The sequence below is a fragment of the Lepidochelys kempii genome, chromosome 5 (assembly GCF_965140285.1).
Source record: "Lepidochelys kempii isolate rLepKem1 chromosome 5, rLepKem1.hap1, whole genome shotgun sequence".
Taxonomy (NCBI): domain Eukaryota; kingdom Metazoa; phylum Chordata; order Testudines; family Cheloniidae; genus Lepidochelys; species Lepidochelys kempii.
In genome coordinates this window covers 116360717-116383749 of record NC_136384.1, presented here as the reverse complement: position 1 = coordinate 116383749, position 23033 = coordinate 116360717, and the positions used below count along the sequence as shown (strand labels likewise).

The window sequence follows — 23033 nt, the reverse complement described above, 5'->3', positions numbered from 1 at the left end:
GCTATATTATGTTATATATGGACACTTCTTTTCTCTTTTTCTCTTTTGAATTGCATTCGAATAATTGCTTAATAATAAACAGTGAGTTTAGTCCCACTGAAGGTCATTGGGACTACCGACTTGCTTATTAAGCATGTCCTGAGGCAACAGTTGAAAACACAACACTTGTACTTCATTGAGCTCTGTCTTATGGAAGAACCTCCTTCAGCTGAAAGTGTCCTGATGCACAGTGTGTCATAAATATAAAGGGAAGGGTAACCACCTTTCTGTATACAGTGCTATAAAATCCCTCCTGGCCAGAGGCAAAATCCTATCACCTGTAAAGGGTTAAGAAGCTAAGGTAACCATGCTGGCACCTGACCCAAAATGACCAACGAGGGGACAAGATTCTGTCAAATCTGGAGGGGGGGGGAAAGACTTTTGTTTGTTGGTCTGTGTGATACCTTTGCCGGGAACAGATCAAGGATGCAAGCCTTCCAACTCCTGTAAAGTTAGTAAGTAATCTAGCTAGAAAATGCGTTAGGTTTTCTTTTGTTTAATGGCTTGTAAAATTTGCTGTGCTGGAGGGAATGTGTATTCCTGTTTTTGTGTCTTTTTATAACTTAAGGTTTTGCCTAGAGGGATTCTCTGTGTTTTGAATCTGATTACCCCGTAAGGTATTTACCATCCTGATTTGACAGAGGTGATTCTTTTACCTTTTCTTTAAATAAAATTCTTCTTTTAAGAACCTGATTGCTTTTTCATTGTTCTTAAGATCCAAAGGTTTGGGTATGTGTTCACCTGTACCAGTTGGTGAGGATATTATTATCAAGCCTTCCCCAGGAAAGGGGGTGTAGAGTGTGGGGGATATTTTGGGGGTAGACGTCGCCAAGTGGTCTCATTCCCTGTTCTTTGTTTAAATCGCTTGGTGGTGGCAGCATACTGTTCAAGGACATGGCAAAGTTTGTACCTTGGGGAAGTTTTTAACCTAAGATGGTAAGAATAAGCTTAGGGGGTCTTTCATGCAAGTCCCCACATCTGTACCCTAGAGTTCGCAGTGGGGAAGGAACCTTGACACAGTGCATGATCTTTTTGAAAAGAAGTTGCATTTTATATACACAGGATGAGCAAGCGGTGCCTTACATTTCTTTTCAACAGTTGTTCTTCTTTTCATTACAAAATATTAAGACATATATCCACATTGTATTATTTGGAATGTTCCTGTTTCTAGAACTCTTCAGTTGAGGCCTGCATTCAGGGCCGTCCCTACCCATATGCAAAGTACGCAGCTGCGTAGGGCACCAGGGAATTTGGTGCCCCAAATTCCCTGGTGCCCTACGCAGCTGTGTGCTGCTCCAGCCCTTGCTCAGTCTCTTCCCCGTGGCCCCAACCCCTGCTCTGCTCCAGCCCTGCCCTCACTCCACCCCTTCCCCAAAGCCCCTGGTCAGCCCCGCCCCCACTCCCCATAGGACTGAAGTAGGGTCGGGCCTGCAACCACTGGCAGCAGGAAGTGTAGCGACCTGGCCCCAGCCGCGCTGCTGGTGAGTGCTCGGGGGTGGTTCCCCCTTACCCCCCAAGCCAGCCCTGTCCCTCCCGGTGGAGGCCTGGGGCAGCGTAGGGCCCCAGAATAGCTAGGGATGGCCCTTCCTGCATTACAAGACCGGAGGATTTATCCTGATACTGTTGTCATACCCATTATGGGGAACTGCCGTCAGATGTTAGTGATATTGGTCACAGGAGAAACAAAGTTCTGAGCTCGGTTCTTAGTATGAAACGTAAAACATAAAGTGCAAATTAGTGTGTGGGGCAGAGAGTCAACATCTAGTCTCTTACTGATTTATATTCTTCAGTAATATGTACTATATAGCTAACTCCACTCATAACCTTGTATCAGATTACATTGATATGTAAAAGGATAATTATCCTTATCTTCTAGGGATGAAACATACTGTATTTCACGTTGAATCTGAGATTCTACTTGACATCTATAAGTATCCCATGCCAACTGAGCCATCTCTGTATATAATATATACTTGTGTGTATAATTTTTTTTAAATTGAATAGATTCAAATAAAATCCTGTAACTTAAAATTTTTCACTCAGTGCAAGTTTGCATATGGATGACTGCAGGGCCAAACCTTGTTGGTTTATAGGTGTCTTGTGAGGATTTTGCCAGTATTGTGCATCGTGTTTTTTATCTTCTGTTTGAGTTACTGGTCATATGCTCTCCAGAGGTCTTTATCTGAAGATGATCGGGAAACTTATGCAAACTCTGACTTACTGTTTACTTTCACATAGGAGGCATGTTGTGCCTCTTCTCCAAAAACTGCCGTTCAGTTTGTATTTATATAGCCTATAAAAGGTTGACTTGAATTTCTAAAGTCCTTTATTGTTTCAATCCTGGATATTTTCTAGACTGTTTTATTTCCCCCACGTTCTTTACTCTAGTGTTTGATATCAGCTAAGTTACTTTGCAGTTGCTTGGGTGATGAATGTGGGATTTAAAAAAAAAATAAAGACTATAGGGCAGGGGTGGGCAAACTTTTTGGCCCGAGGGCCACATCTGGGTATGGAAATTGTATGGTGGGCCATGAATGCTCACGAAATTGGGGGTTGGGGTGCGGGAGGGGGTGAGGGCTCTGGGGTGGGGCCAGAAATGAGGAGTGCAGGGGGGATCAGGGCAGGGGTTGGGGCGCTGGAGGAGGTCAGGGGTGCAAGCTCTGGGTTGCACTTACCTCAAGCACTTCCCAGAAGCAGTGCCATGTCCCCTTTCTGGCTCCTAGGAAGAGGCATGGCCAGGCGGCTCTCCACACTGCCCTGTCCAGAGGCACTGCCCCTGCAGCTCCCATTGGCCGGGGTTGCCGTCCAATGGGAGATGCAGGGGCGGTGCTTGGGGCAGGAGCCAGAGGGGAGGACATGCTGCTGCTTCCGGGAGCTGTGCAGAGCCAAGGCACGTGCAGAGCAGGGCAAGCCCTGGTCCCTACTCCCCAGCCGGAGCTCGAGGGCCAGCTTAAAACATCTAAAGGGACAGATGCAGCCCCCGGGCTGTGCTTTGCCTAACCCTGCTATCGGGCCTGAACCTCAGCTGGTGTGAATTAGTGGAGCTCCATTGCCTTCAGTGGAGTTCTGATGACCTATGCCAACTGAGAATCTGGCCCTATAGCTTGTCTTGTTGGAAAAATTTTCTTTGAGAAGCAATGTAGAAGAGATGGTGGAAGTATATGTTTGGATGCAGTCTTCCATCATAAACTACTTTGTAAATGTTTTATCTAATTTTCATGCCCGTTAGGTACAGACCAACAAAGAAATACTTGTGCCTTTTAAGGCACCTCTTCCACAGCAATCTTGTCCTACCAGAATCCTGCAGGCACAGCAACAGGCGGTGCAGATAACAGCTGCTGTTAAAAGTGGACAGGCTTTTGTTGCTGCAACTTCTGGACAGAAGAAAACTGTACCTGTATTGTCAACTACTCAGATTCAAAACGTAGGACCAATGGGTATGATATCTCAATTCATTGTAGGCTTCACAAAGTGGGATAAAGCAGGTTTTTAAATAAATTTTGGTCTTCAGATTACTTTAAAATATTTTGATCAGCTTGTTTTGTTCCAAATATGAGCATTCTTAAACATTTTTGGATCCCTGAGTGAACCCTTAATTCATTTTATTATTCTGAGTAGCCTGGTTGAGTCAACATTTTAATGTCAGTTTACATTAATGCAATTAGTTTTGTGTTTGGTTTTGGGTGAAGTTCTCTCTAAAATGTTTGAAGGCAGTTTTGTGGGGCTGGAAAGAAACAACTTTCCACATCTATAATTGTTTCAAGTTACTGTCAAGTATGTAGGGTTTCTCAGAAGCCCTAAAGCCTGGCAATCACTTTCTTTCCTGTCCTTATGTATTTTCTTTCCTGAAAGCCTTCCTCTCGTTCAGTGGTTCTCAAACTGGAGGTCAAGATCCCATTTTAATGGGGTTGCCAGGGCCAGTGTTAGACTTGCTGGGGCCCAAGCCTAAGCCCTGCCGTCCAGGGCTGATGCCAAAGCCTGAGGGCTTTAGCCCAGGGCAGTAAGACTTGGGCTCCAGACCCCCTTAGTAATTTTTGTTGTCAGAAGCGGGTCTCAGTGCAAAGAAGTTTGAGAACCACTGCTCTAGTTTGAAAGAAAATACCAAAAACTTAACATTTGGATAGCTCTAGTTTCATGCTGACATTAAACCCATCATGGCACTATTCTAATTTTAAAAGTATACCTCTTTTAACTCTAATAAATTAATTTTTTAAAAGAACAAGTACTCGCTGCCAATTGTTGTGCTGTTAAACTGTTCTTTGTTTTTTTTTAAAGTTCGTTCTTTGCTATGTGAAAGACCCTTTTAAAGAAGGGAAACTATGTAGTCAGTGTTGTCAAATGCCCAAAGTCTTTATATATTGGAAAAATATTTTTCCTCTTAATTTTTCAGCTAGTGATTTTAGGTATTTACTAACAAGGCCTTTGGGCCAGAATACTCCATGTAGTAACTCCACTGATGTCCAGTATTACACTAGGGATTAATTTAGTACTTCATATGTAGCCTGAAGGATTTTTGGTTGTACAAGCCTGGCTTTTCAGCTTGTTAATTTCAAATGAGCATATGTAATTTAGAATGTAATTGATGAGTGAGTGTTTCTCATGCTGTATAAATGTCTTCTCACTTTCTAGTCCCTTCAACAGTGTGGTAGAAATTGGTGCCAAGTGGATCTATTTAGCACAGTGGTGGGAGGCCCATCAGGATAATCCACTGGCAGGCCACGACACAGTTTGTTTACATTGACCATCCGCAGGCATGGCCACCCGCAGCTCCCAAACTTACTCCCAGAGCCTGAACCCTTTCCCGCACCCAGACTCCCTCTGAGAGCCTGCACCCCCTCCTGCATCCAAACTCCTTCCCAGAGCCTTAGGCAGGTGAGGGGAAGGGGGGCAGGACTTGGACCTGTTCTGGGCACCACGAAAAATTATACAAACCTGCTGTCTCTGCCACTTGATGAAAGGGGATTGAGTAGTAAAACTTCATTCTTAATGAATAACTATGTAATAACTACCTTCTGTTGTTTCAGTATGTTTAAATTTGCTTGAAGTTCAACCTGTGGCAACCAGCAGTGGTCAACTGAATGTATTCCTTCAAGGAAATGCTGTAACAGCAATGCCATGCAGACCTTCTAATATTTCAGTAAAAAGGATTGCTCCTATGCCTATTAAGGTACTATAGTAGTAGTAAAATGTATGTGCACATATATGCCCAAATACTGCAGTTATCAGGAAAAACTCCTATTGATTTAATGCAGAGTCTTGCTTGCTAAGCACTGCAGGATATGCAAGTATTAAATGTTAACTTTTTTTCTGAATATTTCACAATCACATCATACAGTAAGTACTGCTTTCAAGTCAATTTAATAAACTAACAATTGATGGTGGTCTGTGTGGTTACAAGTGGCTCAATTTGAGCAATACTGGTATACTAGCAGAACTGTACCTCATTCTCCTGCCTTCTCATAACTATTACCCTTCTGCTGAGAAGTTGCAGATGTCAGGGTATTGCAGGTCGGTTTCTTGTGGGAATAGGTAGCAGTGATTAGGTGTCTGGATATTATTGTTGCATGTTTTACTTACACTAAATATAGCAGACCTTGAACAGAGGTGGTCAGACAGCATGTAGGCAATTTTTTCTTTCAGGAATCTTAGCCAAATCACCAGTGGTAGGTTTCAGGGAGTCTTGGGGGTTTCTCTGCCCCAAGAATTTACTAGTCAGAGATTAAGGAAGAGAGCAAAATATCCTGCTGGTAACTGCTCTTCCAAAAAGAAAATCTCACAACTAACAATGCAGCATTTCTTAAAAGGCTGAACTGTGCTTGCACACTAAACTTGTTAAACTGTAATACTGTCATCTAACTCCTTCCCCTCCCCCCCCCATGGTAGAGCTTCATATCAACCTAAAGGTAATTAATGATGGTGTTACTGTGTTCCATAGCTTAATTTAGTCTAGTCAGGCCAAATAAAACTATTGTAAAATAGTTATATCTTATAGTTGTACTGGCTAGACTTAATAAAGACAAGTGCATATGAAATTATTTGTACATATGATATTGTGACATAACTTAGCAGGTCTTTGAATTCTAGCAGGTAATGCATGATAGCAGGTTTGTAGGCATAGACATGTTTTACCTTATACAAGATCTCAAGGGGAGGGCTTCTCTGGCTTTATTCAATAAAGGATTTTTCCTCTTCCTAGAAAGCAGAAGTTGAAAGGTTTATAGAAACTCTTTTAATGTGAGTCCAAGTAGTAGTGCGGTGGGTTTGTAGTGTGTAAGCACAGAGGTGCTCTGTCATCTTGAGCAGTCAAATCCTGTGTAGAGTACTGTTGGTCTTGCTTACTTTCAGACAAAGATTCCTCTAATCTTGATTTATTGGCAGAAGGCAGGAAGTATTTTGGGATTAAGTAAAATTCACTTATGGGAGTCTACTTTAAAGCTCTAAGCTTCAGAGTAGACTAGGTAAAATCTACATGTCAAGCAGAATTTCAATCATCAAATTGAGTTTAAATGAAAAAAAAACCTAACCCAGAGTGAATAAATCAGTACAGTAATAGGCATAGTAGGTCAGCCTGCCACCAAAATAACATCTTTTGTAGGCTGTCTATTAAACACAACTTTCAATTAAAACCATATACTTGATTGCTTCTTCAGTGTTGCTGAAGCAGTTTGAAATTGATTAAAACTTGGTATTTTTGAAGGTTTTAAATACCAAATTCATTTACACTTCAATGATGGTCTGTCCCAGGTACCAGATTGTTTATGCCTGGTTCTCAAACACTTGCTTTTTGATCTCTCTCAGAACTGCTCTTCTGGAAGGCATTGTGGCTAACATGTTTTCCAGAAAGAGACTTAACAAAATTAGAGGGTGATGAGAGTATCCTTATCTTTTTTTTTCCCCCTCTTCTACCAAAACTACTTACTCCTAGATATCTGTGAATATCATTTAGATGGTGATGATCATTCAATATCAATACATAAAAGCCATCTGTTCTGTGAGAATAAGTGTTACTAAGATTACATGTTTTAAGTAAACAGATTGCTTAATAGACCCTGTTAGGACAAAATTTTAAAATAGGCATGTTCTCACACTAGACTTCTGGATTTGACAGGTTTATCCTCCACTTCTTCTTAAACAAAAAATTAAATTCTATTATGGCAAGCGTTGAAAAATCTTAATATCTAATAAAATCAAACTCTTTTGTTCTAAATGACACAGCTTGTAGATTGTATCAAAATAATTAACTCCTGCAGTGTCTCTTCAGTCTGTGTTTGAATGAAAAATATTTAGAGAGGCCAAAAATAGAAACTGTTGACTATTAGATGATAGCTGGTGCTGGTAACTTTTCCTGAGGGTAACACTGTATTTTATCTAACCCAGCTTTTTGTTTGCTCTTGACTTTTTAAAACTCTTTTAGCTGAAAATTTTTATACATCATTCTGGACTAAATTATTATTTTTTAGTTTGAGTAAAAACTGAGTTATTTATATTATTCAGCTCCTTGTTATAACATGTGAACTAAATATTGAATGTACTCTCTAAGGTTTCTAGTCGGAGAAGGCCTTCTATAATTCCAGAATCTGGATCCAAAGTTCCACATGACACAAGACAACGATATGTCAACTTTTTTGTTGAAGAATATTTGAAAGTTTGTAGAACAATAAATGAAGCTTTTGATAAGGTTTGTATTAATTATGAAGAGAAGCTTTGAAGATATACAACACTTTTTAAAAGTTTAAGTAAACGCACACATGTTGTTTGCTATACATGGTTGGGGAAAAATGTTAAAGAACCTTGAGAAAAGACCCCATTAAAATCAAGTATGAGTGTAAGCTATTTGAAAATCTAGTCATTAGCAGACAAAAACTAGCAATTTACTTGGTTTTTCTCTTCTTCCTTACCCCATCCACTTCTCTCATGTTTGTCCAAGTGTAAAATATACTTTGTTGAAATGCTTGGAAGCTATCATACAGGAAACAGTTCCCTTTTAAAATATGTAGGTATTTACATCTTTTTTGAGTGGGACTCCCAGGTGAAGAAATTAATATCTTAATGCCATTCATGTTTGTAGTCACCTGTTTGGCAACAATCCTCGCTCAAAAAGCAGCCACAATGGTCCAGGTCATTGATTTCCCTAGATATTCTATTATTCTGCCCACCCCATCCCAAGTAAATACGTTTAAATTTACTCTAGGATGGGCTCATGGGCTTTAGCAGCCTGGGCAACATCTTCAGTGTGACCCAAATTTCTTGATTATTGCAAATTTGATGGCCTTCTGTGACGCCATTCTGCTAGGGTCCCAGGTAAATGCCTGTAATTCAATTTCTAGTGAAAACACGCATTGTAACATCTTGATGTTGCTCTTAAAAATAAAATAACTTGCTATGTTTCCTTGTTTTCTCCCTTCACGGTATTATTCCTTTTACAATACTGTATTGTATACCTTTATGTATTTTCTGTCTTTTTCACTATATGTTTTTAAGGTATAATATTTCTTTACTGTTTAAGTATTTCCTCTTCAGTGTCTTCCTAGTATTTGTTCTCTCCAGGTATCCTCATTGTTTTCAGTTGTTCCTTGCTTCTGTGCTTCAAGTTCTCCTAATTTCTTTCCTTTATTCTTAAACTGTTTTATTCTTTCATTTTCCTACCCTCAGGGATGGCCTTCACTACAGGGCTATTGACGCTGCTGCAGTCTATGCAGCAGGGGTTGATTTAGCAGGTCTAGTGAAGACCTGCTAAATCAACAGCAGAACGCTCTCCGGTTGATCCTGGTACTCCACCTCTCCAAGAAGAGTAAGGGAAGTCAGCCAGAGAGCATCTCCCGTGGGTTCAGCACAGTGAAGACTCCGGGATAAGTCGATCTAAGCTATGTTGACTTCAGCTACGTTATTCACGTAGCTGGTGTAGCATGACTTAGGATGACTTACCCTGGTAGTAAAGACAAGCCCTTGGTCTCTTACTGATTTCTTCCCCCCCCCCCCCCGAATTTGCCACATGTAAAACCAAGGAGAGGGGAAGTAGTTGTTGTCTCCGAAGAAAGGAACAAATTTTTGCTGTCAAGTGTTCTCCAAAGCAGAAAGCCAGGTTCACTGCAGCACATTCAATCTACAAACCTATCTCATTAGCTCTTCTTTCCTCTTCTGTCAAATTGCTTGATGTCGTTCAACTTCTTCCACTACACCTTTACAGGAGGAAGCTTGGGGAAATTCTCCTAGCCCTAAAAATGTTATAGCATCTACTGACTTCTTCTGGGATGTTCTGTGGTATTGCTAATATCTGTCCCTGAGTGTCATAGTCTCCAAAGGAAACCTTGACTATTATTTTTCCTTCTACGCAAGAAAATCTTTAGACTTTTTAATGTTACACTATGTTTCACTTAGTTTTATAATGGTGCTCTTTATATTCTTCAATTTCATCTATTTGCAAGATAAGATTTCAGTAATCCCTATCTATAAATTTATATTTAGGATTTGATTTAAAGTATCACTCTTATTTTCACTCAGAGGTGTGTTCACTTTCAAGGGCCTGACTTAACTTTCTAGTTCCTGAAATGGAGTTTTTTCTAAAGATTACTTCCAAATATTTATACAACTTATTAAAAGATTATTGTATATGATTGATGTAGCACTTAAGTTTCTAGGACACTTCAGCTTGAAATTGTTGTCAGTTCTGACTGCAAAACCATCTTAGATTCTGACTAACACAGTTCTGCAAAATTTACAATAAGCTATATGCCCTTAAAATTTTGTCTTACTCTTTTAAATGTAGGCATTGGTAGAAGAAAAAGCAATTTATGATCGTTGTGGCAGTAAAAATATGTATCTGAACATAGCTGTGAACACCCTTAAAAAGCTGAGGGATCAAGGTAGTCTCTCTCCAAATGGTAAGAAATTATGTAGGGGAACGGGGAGGGAGAAAGGAATGATGATGTCTGGCAGAGATAAAGATCATTCTATTTTGCATCATTACTGATGATTTTATTTAAATTATTTTGGTGTAAACATGCTTCTAAAAAGCTACCAAGGATATACAATGTTTTAATTCTTAAATACTTTCACTGTAACTGCCACAGGAAATCTGAAGTTTGAACATGCCATTTAAAAGATTTAAAAATCTGTTCAAAGTGTGTTTCTATTTTTAGGGCAGTCTTGTGGCAGCAGATGTACTAATGCAACTGGATCTAGAAAATTGGAAGAGAAGAACGGTAAAACAATCTGATAGTTCTTACCTAAAATATGTAACTTCCCCCATTTACATATAAACTGGGGCAACTTTTTTCAACATTAAATAAATTTTCATTCAGAGTTTCCTGGTCTTTCTCCTATTGTTAGATTTTTTTACATATCAGCCCCAAATGCCACCCATGACCAACATACTACCAACTTCTAAAACAGAATGAGGATGCTATTTTTCAAATCACTGATGTTTCAAATTTCTTTTTAAGGACAAGGAAATAATTGAATTTCTATCTGAAGTGAGAATGCAAAACCATAATCTGAAAAGCAACCTTTTGTTAGTGTTAAGTAGTAACTTGTTGGAAGTCATTTTAATATCTTACTCTACGTAGGGTTTTGTTTTTTGTTAATTTTGGTTGCTGTCAGAGATGTGATCAGGTAAACAAACTGTAAAATGATTGCGTATAACTGAAGCAAAACCTTAAATGTGCATCTAAGATGTCCAATTCATGTTTGTTTTTGAAATTCGTTGTCTTACCTACCCTAACCCATCTTAAATGCTGTTAGATTTTACAGGAATTGTTCTCTATAGAATTCTAAAAGATTATGTTCTGACTGAGGAACAATTGCATGAGAATGGCTACCCACAACCAAATCCTGAAAAACCTGGCAGTGCTATATTAAGTAATGGAATTACAAAAACAGCTGTATCTGATGGTAAGTAAATGAAACCAGAATTTGGAAATGTTTATCTATAACAGTTGATATGGAAACTGAATTTTTTTTCATACAAAACTTCTTCCTCTTATCTGGTATATATTGTATTGAAATTTGTGTACAATAGTGTTAGGTAACTACTTGGACCCTGATTGTTAAAGTTACAAAATTCTTTAGGTTTTACTCTCAAATAATTCCATTAATTTTAGTAGAACTATTCCCGAGTGAAATTCTTGCCTAGAATTGCGTATTCTGTCCACAGTGCTGTATTAGTAAACCAGAAAGGTTTGAGAGTCTTTGACTGAAGTAGTTGGATTAATAAAAGATACTTCAAGAATTGAATTTGTGAGTTTTTAAAAAAGGCTTTCTTGTTAAGAATAAACTTTTTAAAATTCTTATAACTGATGCATATATCAGAATTATGCTGCAAGAATTCGTATTTATTTTAGTGCTAAAATGTTTTTTGTCATTAATTTGACCAGCCTTGAAAAACTTGTCATAAAAATGTATTTACTTATCAAAGCAAGTAGTTACTGTGCCTACCACTTACCCTGATGATTGAAAAGGAAGAAAATCTTATATTGTTTCACTTGTCCAGAGTGAGGAAACCTTTTCTAATGGGCAAGTAGAATTATTTCAAGGCTGAATTTTAATTAGTCCTTGAACTATCATACTTCTTTCAGCTTCCAAAAGACTATGTTGTAGATGTGGAGAAATATACACTGTTACTGCTTCAGGAAAGCACATTCGTAAAGAAGAATGCAACTACCATTCTGGTAGAGTACTAAGACAAAAAGGTTAGTATAGTTGGTGTTCACTCTTGATGTAAGCCACAATCAAAAATCATGTAAAAGAACTTTTTAATGGCTAATGTTTCATATTATGATGCTGTTTACAATCTTGAAGTGTGTGTGATAAAACTAGAAATATCTGCTGTGCATTGGGGATTGTGGATACCACACAACATATCAAATTTCCATGTGTAAGAAGCCTGGGTTCTACCGACCTGGACACACCACCATGGAGTCAAGTACAGGTGCATTAAAACATGTCTCTTGCTTGAGGAAAGTTTTGTTATAGGTGGAGCTGGTAGTGACCCCTTTATTTAAGTCGTTTTAATACTGTTTGTTTTAAAAGGTCCTTTTCATTTCTTTTGAGAAGCAGTAATACCCTACTGTTTATAACCAGCATTTGAAACTCAGCAGGGAGAAAGCCCTGAAGTCAGGGTAGTGCCTTTTCTTTGCCTCATTAAATTCTTTTCAGGTTTGGCTGAGAAGCTTCTGAAAATCAGTTTCCTTTTAGTCACTTCAGCTGTGGAACTCACCCTTCCCAGACCAGCATATTGCCCCAATGGTTCATCCTTTCCCCCATCAGGGGCAGCACATGATGAAGGAGCTCCTGTTTCTTCCTGATATAGAAGTGGGAAGGGCCGGGCCTGGTTCCCCTCAAGGCCCTTTCTGAGATACAGCAGGTGGCCCATTTCCATCGTATTCTGGTGCCAGCTAACATAAATAATCCTGTAGCTCAATTTGTGCTGCAATGCCCAAGGTTCAGGATTCAAAATCAACTAATGATGCATGATTTGGGGGGGGAGGGGAAAGGCTTGGTAGAGTTGCACAAAATATCATTTGTGTTTACATTTTTATTTAAAAAACAAAACACCAACAAATAACAAAAAAAATTAAAGAACATTATCTAGGTTGAAATATCAAGCATTCAAAAGTTAGGAAATGCCAGTATTTAGATCTTGTAATGCATACATTCAAGGGGACAGAATGAAGGCTTCACAAGCAACCTAAGTTTTTGCAGTGTCTGTCGTAAGTCCTTGTCTTTGCCACATAGAAAAATGTTACTTAATGTAGGGTTTTTTTGTATGTAATAAATATATAATTTAGAATCTAAACTAGAGATGACCATTTACTGAATCTTCTAGCCTCAGCCCAAGAATGACCCTGGGAAGTCTACATGAGTTGAAGAAAATGGGGCGAACTTCTGGCATGGTTAACTTCATTTACTAAAGAAATTTTACATTCACTCAAAGTAGAAAAAGAAACCAAAATTAAACTTTACTTTATTCTTTTGTAGTGACCGATGGAAAAGTAAACTGCTTATTCCAAACAAGTACTGATTTGTTTCAGCTGTTCGACTGTTTTTTGATTTTTCCTTTCACTTTTATGGCAGTTCCTGGTGGCTTGGAAACACGGTATAGCTGTTGTGAAGGAGTAGTTGGGTCTCCTGGATGCCAGGTTGCAAAGGTAGGGACATGTTAGCATTGCTTCTCAAATTTTTTCATAGGGGGGATCACATATTAAGAAAGTGTCTCAAGGACCCACTTCCCTTTCCACTCCGACAGCAGGGGATGTGTACTTCTGATCACAAAATAGCCCTGTGGCTATTTTCATGGAAATGTAATAGGAAAGTTATTACTCTGAAACCTGTAACAGCCGTGTTAGTCTGTATTCGTAAAAGGAAAAGGAGTACTTGTGGCACCTTAGAGACTAACCAATTTGCTTGAGCATAAGCTTTCGTGAGCTACAGCTCACTTCATCGTGAGCTGTAGCTCACAAAAGCTTATGCTCAAATAAATTGGTTAGTCTCTAAGGTGCCACAAGTACTCCTTTTCCTTTTAGGAAAGTAATTGTATTGTTTCAGCTATTTCTAATATAATTAGGGTGGTTTTTCCAAAAAGAATAGTGTCTAATTTTGCTTATTTTTATGTGCCCTTCTCCTCAATTCATTTCTTCCTTCAGGGAAAAAAAGAGAGCCAGCACCTTGTGACCAGCCAGTTACCCATGGCCCACCAGTTGTCATAGATCACAGTTTATGAATCACTATCTTTACAGAAATTTAGGTTTCTATACTAAGAGTTAGTAGGTTGAGTGGAGAATGTTAAATAAAGGGCTCTCTTGTTTTAACTTTAGTCTGTATCAAAGATAAGTTACACACTCAGCAATTTGAATAACACTTGGCCTACACTTAAAATGTAGGTTGACAGATTTACATTTCCCAGAGGTGTGAAAAATCCACATCACTGAATGAAATAGCTATGCTAACCTAACCCCCCAGTGTAGATGCAGATAGGTTGATGGAAAAATTTCCCTCAATCTAGCTACGTTTGGATGGGGAGATTTTCACATCAGTGTAGGACCACTATCTATAGTATGGGGTTATGCCTGCATAGCAATAAGACACTTACTAATCACATTTTAATGCTAATGGAAACTTCACAGCTCCATGTCCATGATGGCCGAAAGGAAAACCTGGAAGGCTTCGTGAAGACGTTTATCAAACTAACTCCAGCTGATGGAAATCATGGTGTGTTTGCACTCGACTGTGAGATGGTATGGTTAACTTTAGGCTTCTTGAAATATTAGCTCAAACCAAATATTTGTCAGTTACTTTTGAATGTTGCTTCATAGGAAATACTGTGTATAATTCTCTTCTAGGAATAAGAAGTGGTGGAATGGGTTTTCATTAAGATTTAGGCTGAACTGGGTGCATTCTATCTAATGAAGAATACCACCAAATTGGAGGCTGTTTAGTGTTACCTAAATAAAACTTGACTGCTGTTACGACATCCAGAGACTGCTCATTCCTTAAGGAAAGATTGAGATGGAATCAATATAGAGAAACTTATCTGTTGTGGCAATCTGTGGTTTTGTTTTTTTGGGGGGGGTTTTTTTGGGGGCGGGAAACAAAACTTCTTAAAAGTGTGGCTGCAGGAAAGGGTAGGTATAACTATTATTTGGACCCCACAGTAACTGTGTGGTTCCTTAATGTTACATACCTTGTATAAAGAGCAAAAGGCACAGAGGTGACACACTCTAAATTCTCATTTAACCCTTGTTTTGTTTTCTTTTAGTGTTACACAACACAAGGTCTGGAACTTACTAGAGTGACAGTGGTTGATTCCAACCTACAGGTTGCCTATGATACACTTGTTAAACCAGATAATGAAATCATAGACTATAATACTAGGTATGTGTATCTTTAAAAAAAAAAAAAACCAAAAAACCTATAACATTTGAAGATGATAGTGCCTTAATTCACAAACTGTTGATTTTAATGGAAAAAAAACTCCAGTTCTGAGAAGTTCAGTATATATTTTCTGTATTTATTTTTTTAAAGCTGTTTCTTCTACTTATTGTAGGTAAACTTGGATACAAAACAATTGGCTACCGGCTTTAAGTTAAACAAAAACCTCTTTTCTACATTATGTAAATTTTTCCCTGTTTTTCCCCAAACGGATAGCTGCATTTTCATGTGACTTTACTTAAAAATCTAGAGATGTTGATGTTTGAGATCCCTGTCTGAAGCATCGCAACTTTTAAATAACGAACTTTAAAATATACTGGAGTAAGATTTGATGAAATGTGACTGCTATTAATGCAGATTCTGTACATGTCCCATCTCCCTGCCTGCCAGTCAGGCAAGAGGCATCCATCCTGGATGCAAAAGTTTTTTGGCTCCAGCCTCCTCAGGATCCTCATGCATTCCGTTCCAAAGTTTTCATTTGTGCCTTTGCTGAAGTAGTAGCAAATGTCTTAAGGCAAGGCAACCTTTTTAGAGTCTTTTGCTTTTTACCTGCTCTGATTCACAATCAGAGGAGGAGGAAGAAGCCCAGAAAATACCCAGTCTGTGGTTCTTGCTTCAATCTCTCTCAATAGCGGGGCCTGTGTCCTTGTAGTACCCCAAATCCTCCTCCATTCCAGGCTTATGTGGACAATCTGCAGCCAGCTGTCACAGTATTTTTTCTGAAAGCAGGGCCAAAGCCAGTAACCTCATTATCCTTCACCTATGCTGGAGAGGAGAATAAAAATTGGTCTACTGGGTTCCAAAGCTGGCTAGAGTTAATTTGAATGCTACAAAAAGGAGTCCAGAGACTACCTCTTCCCACTGTTCACTTGCTATATTTCTCACTTCCTGAAGCTCTTTTAAATCTATTTTAGATTTTCTGGAGTGACAGAAGAGGACTTGAAGAACATTACGTCATCTATTCGGGATGTGCAGGCAATATTGCTAAACTTATTCAGTGCAGATACTATTTTAATTGGACACAGCTTAGAAAATGATTTATTTGCTCTTAAGGTAAAACATTTAAGCATTAGTTCTATGAAATTTCTATAAGATTTTTTTAAACCTGTGCTGTCATTAACTTTAACTTCAAAGCAGCTGGTCTTCAGGAGAATATCTTTAGGATAGAACTGAACTTATTGCAGGATATAATGGTGCCCAGTTAAAATAATGAATTAGGAAATAAAAGTTAAGATTTTGTCAGATTAATTTGTCAGCATTACACACGCTGTGTTTTATCATTTTTATATATATCAGTGATATGAAAGCTATTCATTTCATACTTAGATACAGAATAGAGAGAGATATAACACAAGCAAGAAAACTTCACTGAAAATTTCACTTTTCCTTTTTTTGTGCTTTTAACTATGCAGTTTCACATCACCCTTGCATTATATTTTCCTTCTTATTAAATGGGGGGGGAAAATCTGCTACTATTTGTCTTTTTAGCATAAACTCTAGTGAATTTGCCGACCGCTTATAATTGCCATAAAACAGTCAGTGCACACTTAAATAATTGAGCATATATTTGTACTGAATCACTGCTGAAGCAAGCGTAGTTAAACACAAAACTGCTTGCTGCACGTATTCAGTACCCAGGTTTCTAACAATTTATTGGACTGACACTAGTTATTTTTAAACATGTGAAAGGCACTAGTACTCAATGGAAGATTTCAGCCAAAAGTAAAAAAGAAAAAAGCATTTGGCAATCCTAGTAGGGAGTCATTGCCATTGATTAATATTCAGAAGCTAAAATTATGAATTTTTTTATACTACATATGAACTCATCAGGGTGCTTTTCATACAGTTTTCTGGCAAGAATAAAAAGTGGTAAAATATTTGCTTGTGGCCTAAAAATAGAGTTGATTGTTAATTTGATGTGCAGTCAACTAAAGTCTAGATCATGTAATATACATAACACATTGCAGAACATATAGAGACAGCCCCTGCCCTTAAGAATTTATACTCTAATAAGGCCAGATAAAACATAGAACAGGAATAGTATGAAGAAATCAAGGATGAGACGAGTTTAAGGTTTTAATGAAGGAAATGGGTTATAGGAAGGGTGACGGGGCAGTGCTTTAACCATGAGATAATTTAAGAACAGTTTTATTTTATTAAAGGAAAAATGTAATTGGACTTGTGATCACGGATGTACTTAACATAGACCACTGCATTTTTTTTAACAGCTGATTCATAACACTGTTGTGGACACAGCAGTGGTGTTTCCTCATCGGCTAGGCTTGCCTCATAAAAGAGCACTTAGAAATCTAATGGCTGATTACCTCAGACGAATTATTCAAGATGATGGTAGGAGCTTATTTTAGTTTCTATATAAACCATTGGTGATTTGCATAAAAAAAGGAAAAGTACCAAGCAACAACCTAATCTAATAGTACGGTTGTTGCCCTTTTAAAAACTTGCTAACTTTGTCTTAGATGAAATTGCCTCAGTATTTGCGGTGTTCATTGTAGTATATACATAAAATACTGCAAGTGTAGATGTGGAAGTAAAGGCAAAATTTTCACTGTTTAACTTGCCAACTATTATTTTTCTTTGTGGGAATGACACTCTTAATTTCACAAATTAAGGTATAGAATCTTGTGTAAGATTGTATTTTACATTGGTTGCACTTTAACATTTCTTCACTTTTGAGGTTCTCTTCTCCATTTTCTCTCCCAGCGGGAATTAACTTTCAAAGTGCAACTTGTGTACCTATGTTTCAACCATTTTCATCTATGCACATGTCAGTTATTTTGGAGGATTACTTTTAGTCCAATTATCAAATGTAACATTTAGTAATTTTTTAGTATTTTCTCTCTCCTAGAGGGAAAAGTTCTAACAGTGACTTCAGTTTTTTAAACAAAATTCTTTATACAAAACCAATGTATGTATCAAATGTATAGAAATAGCATGATTTCCTTGCTCATATATCTACAAGTAGCACTAAAAGGAGGGAAAACCAATTCGAGAGAGTAAAAAAATGTCTGAGAGGCAAAATGGAAAACGTAATGGGTTATGGCTGATAAATATTTTACATGCATGTTTTAAACACAGATTCACATATGTTAGCTAGCGACCTGATACACACGGGTTTTTGTTAGGATACAAAATACCATCCTTAAAATTTCATTGGATTTCAGTTTTAAAATCATAAAAATGAATTGCTCAATTGGGCTTAAAAGAAGAATCAGTAAAACTACATACAGTGTACATGTACAATTACTTCTATAGAATAAAATGAGACGTGCTGTACATTAGTCATCTGATTGAAAGCACTATTTTAATGAGTTCCCAGATGCACTTTTTTGAGTCTTTAAAAAAAAAAATTGAAACTGCCCACAGTACTTCAGATTAGCACGTTTGAATTTAGCTTTTTAACACAGTTCTTCAAATTCTGTCTTGGCGACCGTTCTCATTTTCAGAGTGCTTCTATTTGCTGTATGGCAGTCCAACTGAATGACACACAAGGGTGCTTGGGGAGGAAAAGGGGCAAAAAGGGAATTTCAAGGAAGAGCAGGAACAACCTTTAAGCTGCAATATTGCGTAGAAGCTGGATTGTATTTCAAATGAGTAGAACTGTTAGATGCAAGATTTTTGGTATCCTCTGGAGCCAATAGCCTGCCTACCTTAAAAATAAACCATGAAGGATCTCATTTATCTTAACCTGCATTTTTTCCCAAAGTAATTATGTTTGACTCTGAATCCATATTAATCTGCCATAACAGTTGAGGACAACGAAAATGGATATCATTAGGGCTACTAAATGTAAGGCTTATATTTTACAGTTTTCCTTTTTTAAAATATAATTACACTCAAACATTTTTGTCTAAACTAATTCGGCCAAAAGTTTTGAACCTATACAAGTTTTGAACTTTATCTAAATGCATTTGCACTCAAACTCCAGGTCTATGAGGCTCCTAATTTGCAAGTGTCTATGATCATGTGGTCTAGATAAGTTGAAGGCTTCCTTTCAATAAACATTTAGTTTGATGTAAAGATAAATATTCTCCAAAGATACTCTTGCTCTGTGATCTCACATTCCTTGGCTTCTAAATTCCATACTGCACAAGTTTAAATTATTAAATTGTTAGGCGTAGTTTCCTTGAAACTTACTTTCTGTAGTGCCTACAAAATGTGAATCAATACCTAATATTAATAGGCTTTTTAATAACAGCTAATCAAACAGAAAACGTCCGCACATAATTAGCCAAAGTAATGGCATGATCTTGTTGCTTTTACTTGACTCCTTCCTCATCTGAGTTCCTTCCTGTTGTCATGCCCAGTGTTAGATTGTAAGCACTTCAGGGGCAGGGAACATGTCCGAAATGAGGTGTCTAGCACACTTTTGGATACTATAAAACAAGTGGAGGTGTCCAGAGCTAATGTGGAAATGTTCAGTCACATCCTGAACGACTTTCTTCGTAGTCAACAATGTTTGACTTCCATTTAATAGTTTTAATCAGTCAAGTAGTTAAAAGTATTCTACTTTTGATCTCTCCTAAGCAAATATCTGACAGAAGATGACTTGTCCCTTTTGAACTTCTGTGTTTCAATCTTTTTTTCTTGGCTACTTCCTTGTCTTAGAGCTTTGTAATTATAGAGGTACCATAGCATCTTACATTAAGGCTGGATTCAGTTTTTCACTTAAAGCAGAGATTCAGAGAATGCAGAAGTCTCTCTTCCCCAAACTAACAGGATGCAATCTGTGGGTGATGTTTGAACTTCTGGGAATTTTCAACTTAATCTGTTAAATTAGATTTAAATCAAACTTTTTAAAAATGGAAAGTATTTTCTCCAGTGTTCGTTGCGGTGTGTGGGTTTTTTTATTTTTGTGGGATGAGGAACTCTTTTAGCAAATGGTTGTCTGTCTGTCTTTCCATATAGCTAAACTCATCTCAAACCTTTCTAGAACATAATTTTAAAGAAATGTACATCTATTAAGCTATTACGTAATTTATTAGGTAATTGGTGCATTTACAAGGGTTCTTCACTTTCAGATCTCAGTCTCCAAGTTTTTAAGTCCTGGATAAAGGTAGTTCTGAGTGTTTGAGAATTTCATTAATAGTCAATAAATATGTAATTAAACTGGTAACCAGCAATGCAAACTTATATGAACAAAGGTAGAAAATGGTCAGAACTAAATTCATGAAGTTAAAGCCTCCTGTTTGCTCAAATATTGCTTTCTTATGGAAGAAGCTTGCAGTATGATGAAGACAACTTTAAGTGTTTTTGTGTAGGATACAAAAGGTCTTTGAAAGGCCTCCATATCATGTTATGACATTGTAATTTGTTTGGAGATGAGACAGTACTTAATACAACATAAAGTAATTACAGAGCAGCTACTTGGTTGTATTCTATTATCTTAACTTGTGCAAATTATAGTTCTTCCAGTGTATCTGAAAAGTACAAGATTCAGGAATCAATACCTCTCTATTGTTTTTCCCTGGTTCCTTTGAGTTAATGGAAATTTTGCTGCTTCAGTGAGTTGAGCAGGTGCTATGCAAAAAGAAACTATCTCATCTTCTTAAATGGTATTAACTCCTCCTTTTGTTTGTACCCATATCACACTTCCCTGTAGATGTTGTTGTTTTTATATGGTATATGTAATTCTGTTTAAAGCTTGTTTCTAGCCTTTGAACCACCGCTGTCTTATATGGTGGCTTATTTTAATAGCTTCTGTGCTAGTTGTTCTGTTGTCTATAAATCTCATGAAACCAAACAGTTCTGTCTGCGTTGGACAACATCCGCCATCAACCACCTTGCCTCATGCTACCAGATGGAAATGCCCACCATTAGCTCAAAGACAAGAAAAAAGAATGGCTGCCTGCAGGTTCTGAAGGACAAATAGGAAATGAGTTCTGCAGGTTTAAATGCTTCAAGGAAGACTGGAAAAGGAATAGATTTTACAGCCTCCTAAACTTTCTGAAATCTTATTGCCAGCCACTGGAGCGTCGTCATTTTTTTTTTCCGTTGTTGAAAAATGTTAATGACAAAACAGGCATGAACAACTTTTATTTAAGTCAATAGGAGCTGCAAATGTGTATCTGGAGGGGGAAAAGTCTTTTTACCCCAGATCATTCCTCTTAACTTCTATAGAACTTCTATTTTTAGATTTGGCTCTAGCTATTTTTGAAGTTCAATTTTCCCAGCAGGACGTTCTATCGGGTGGTCTCCCTCCTAAGACCAGGTGTTGAACTTTTCATTTTTGTGTGGGGCAGAGGCAGATGTGTCTAGTTTTACTATAAAAGCAGTGCATTACTATCCTACCTTCCTAGCTAGATGCTTTCATTTTAAAGTAGACTTGCAAAGATATAAATTAACTGAACTGTGCAATGAGTAGCTGAGACAGTCAAGATATAATAGATGCATGTGGGTTGTTGAAGGCCAGACTTGATCATTTTTCCAGTGTAGGGTACAGTCCAAACATTTTTCTGTTCTCCTAAAATCATGGATAAGTACAGCTGACAGAAGGTCAGGGAATGCTAACTTCAGTTTAGCTACTCCATATGAGGCAGTTCTACCATTTTTTAGGTTTAAATACTCCTTTTTATTGATATTTCACTATCACTGCTGAAGAGTTCAGTACTCCTTACATGTTGTTATGGAAGTGCTTTTTGCAAATTCCTGTCATATCAGTCTAAATACTGAATTTCAACTTTGTTACCGGTTTCCTACAAGATATTCAGGTTTGGTCCCTATGTTTGATAGGATGTGTGTGACCAACACAGGAGCCATAACAAACTGCATAAGGAAAAGTATTACATCATTAGTAACAAGCAAACTTACCTTAAGAGTATTTTTCAAGGCTGCATACTTAAGACAATTGATCATTCAATGATTTTTTTCCCTGTTTCTCTATAGGCAGGGATGCTTTATCTCACAAATGATGGGTAAATAAGCGTCTGACATAGATCATGCCACTAACCCTCTCACCCTCAGTTATTGCCCCTCCAACTTCCCATTCCTGAATTAATTTTACTGCTCTATGCCATTACATAATTCTGGAACACCACCTTTCGTGTGGGATTTTTTTTGTCTTTACTTCTGTTTCTCTTCTGTCCTCTATTTTCTCATGTCACTAAATTGTTTTAAATGCAATACCTGTATATGCAGTACGCTCAGATGTCCCAGGTTCCTGTAAATATTATTTGCTATGTTGCTGGTTTTCCATTCTATAGTTCACTAGCCAGTAGAGAAGCCAGGCTCTCTGAAGCAGTCAGTTTTTTAGAATTGACTTTTTTGAATGTTAACTTTGTTCATTTCCTCTATTGTATCTTTTTGTGATGGACACTATCTAATGGAAAAACGTTGCTGTTTACTACTTTTTAAATATGAATATATTTTGTTCCTTCCTAGTTGGTGGCCATGATTCTAGTGAAGATGCTGCTGCTTGTATGGAACTGATGCTTTGGAAAGTAAAGGAGGATACTAAGGGCAGAAAATGGTGATTTTCTTCAAGAACAGAATAATCAACAGGAAGCCACTTCCTTTTCCATAATATTTCAGTATTAACCACTTTTAGTGTGTATTGCAGTCAATGGGCACGACCATAAAAACATTACTAATATTGCCAATACACCAACCCCCCTGTAATTACATTAAGTACAGTAAGTTCCACGGGTGCTGTCTGCACATCACACCTGAAAAGTCAATTTGTCTCCTACGTCTCCTCCATACTGTCCCCTCCCCCCCTCAAAAAAGCGTGGTGTAGAAGATGAATAAAGTGGAGAAATCCTACAATCTTCACACCTGTGCCAGTTTTCCCCAAGAAAAACTAAATGCAGCTAAAACAGAGAGAAGAAGTTGGGCTACATGTAATCTGTACTCTTGGTTATGGAGAAGCTAATGATTGATCTTTTATTTTGACCTGTTTTTGTTAACCTTGCTTTGGAAAGGTGTTTGGTAGGGTCTTTTTTTTTTTTTAAATGAAGAACAGTTAAAAAGCAATAAGCTGTGTCAGTTACAATCATCAACCTACAAATTGTTTTTTCCAAATTAAAGGTGTTACTGTTTACAGCAAAGGACAT

The 23033-nt window shown here is 37.7% G+C and overlaps 1 protein-coding gene across 4 annotated transcripts in view; it reads left to right on the top strand.

The window, feature by feature from the left end:
* LOC140911776 (RNA exonuclease 1 homolog) overlaps positions 1 to 23033 on the top strand; it is a 29033-nt gene extending 6000 nt beyond the window's left edge. Inside the window, exons 4-16 of one of the 4 annotated variants that reach the window (XM_073345560.2) lie at positions 3269 to 3476; positions 5064 to 5206; positions 7580 to 7717; positions 9806 to 9920; positions 10179 to 10241; positions 10780 to 10929; positions 11613 to 11726; positions 13111 to 13184; positions 14160 to 14270; positions 14792 to 14907; positions 15879 to 16017; positions 17193 to 17313; positions 22363 to 23033. In XM_073345560.2, the coding sequence (XP_073201661.2) occupies positions 3269 to 3476; positions 5064 to 5206; positions 7580 to 7717; positions 9806 to 9920; positions 10179 to 10241; positions 10780 to 10929; positions 11613 to 11726; positions 13111 to 13184; positions 14160 to 14270; positions 14792 to 14907; positions 15879 to 16017; positions 17193 to 17313; positions 22363 to 22454 (1584 nt within the window). In that variant the 3' untranslated portion in view covers positions 22455 to 23033. Of the gene's footprint in view, positions 1 to 3268; positions 3477 to 5063; positions 5207 to 7579; positions 7718 to 9805; positions 9921 to 10178; positions 10242 to 10779; positions 10930 to 11612; positions 11727 to 13110; positions 13185 to 14159; positions 14271 to 14791; positions 14908 to 15878; positions 16018 to 17192; positions 17314 to 22362 lie in introns of those variants that run through there. The other 3 variants (XM_073345561.2, XM_073345564.2, XM_073345565.2) reach the window with 3 other exon arrangements.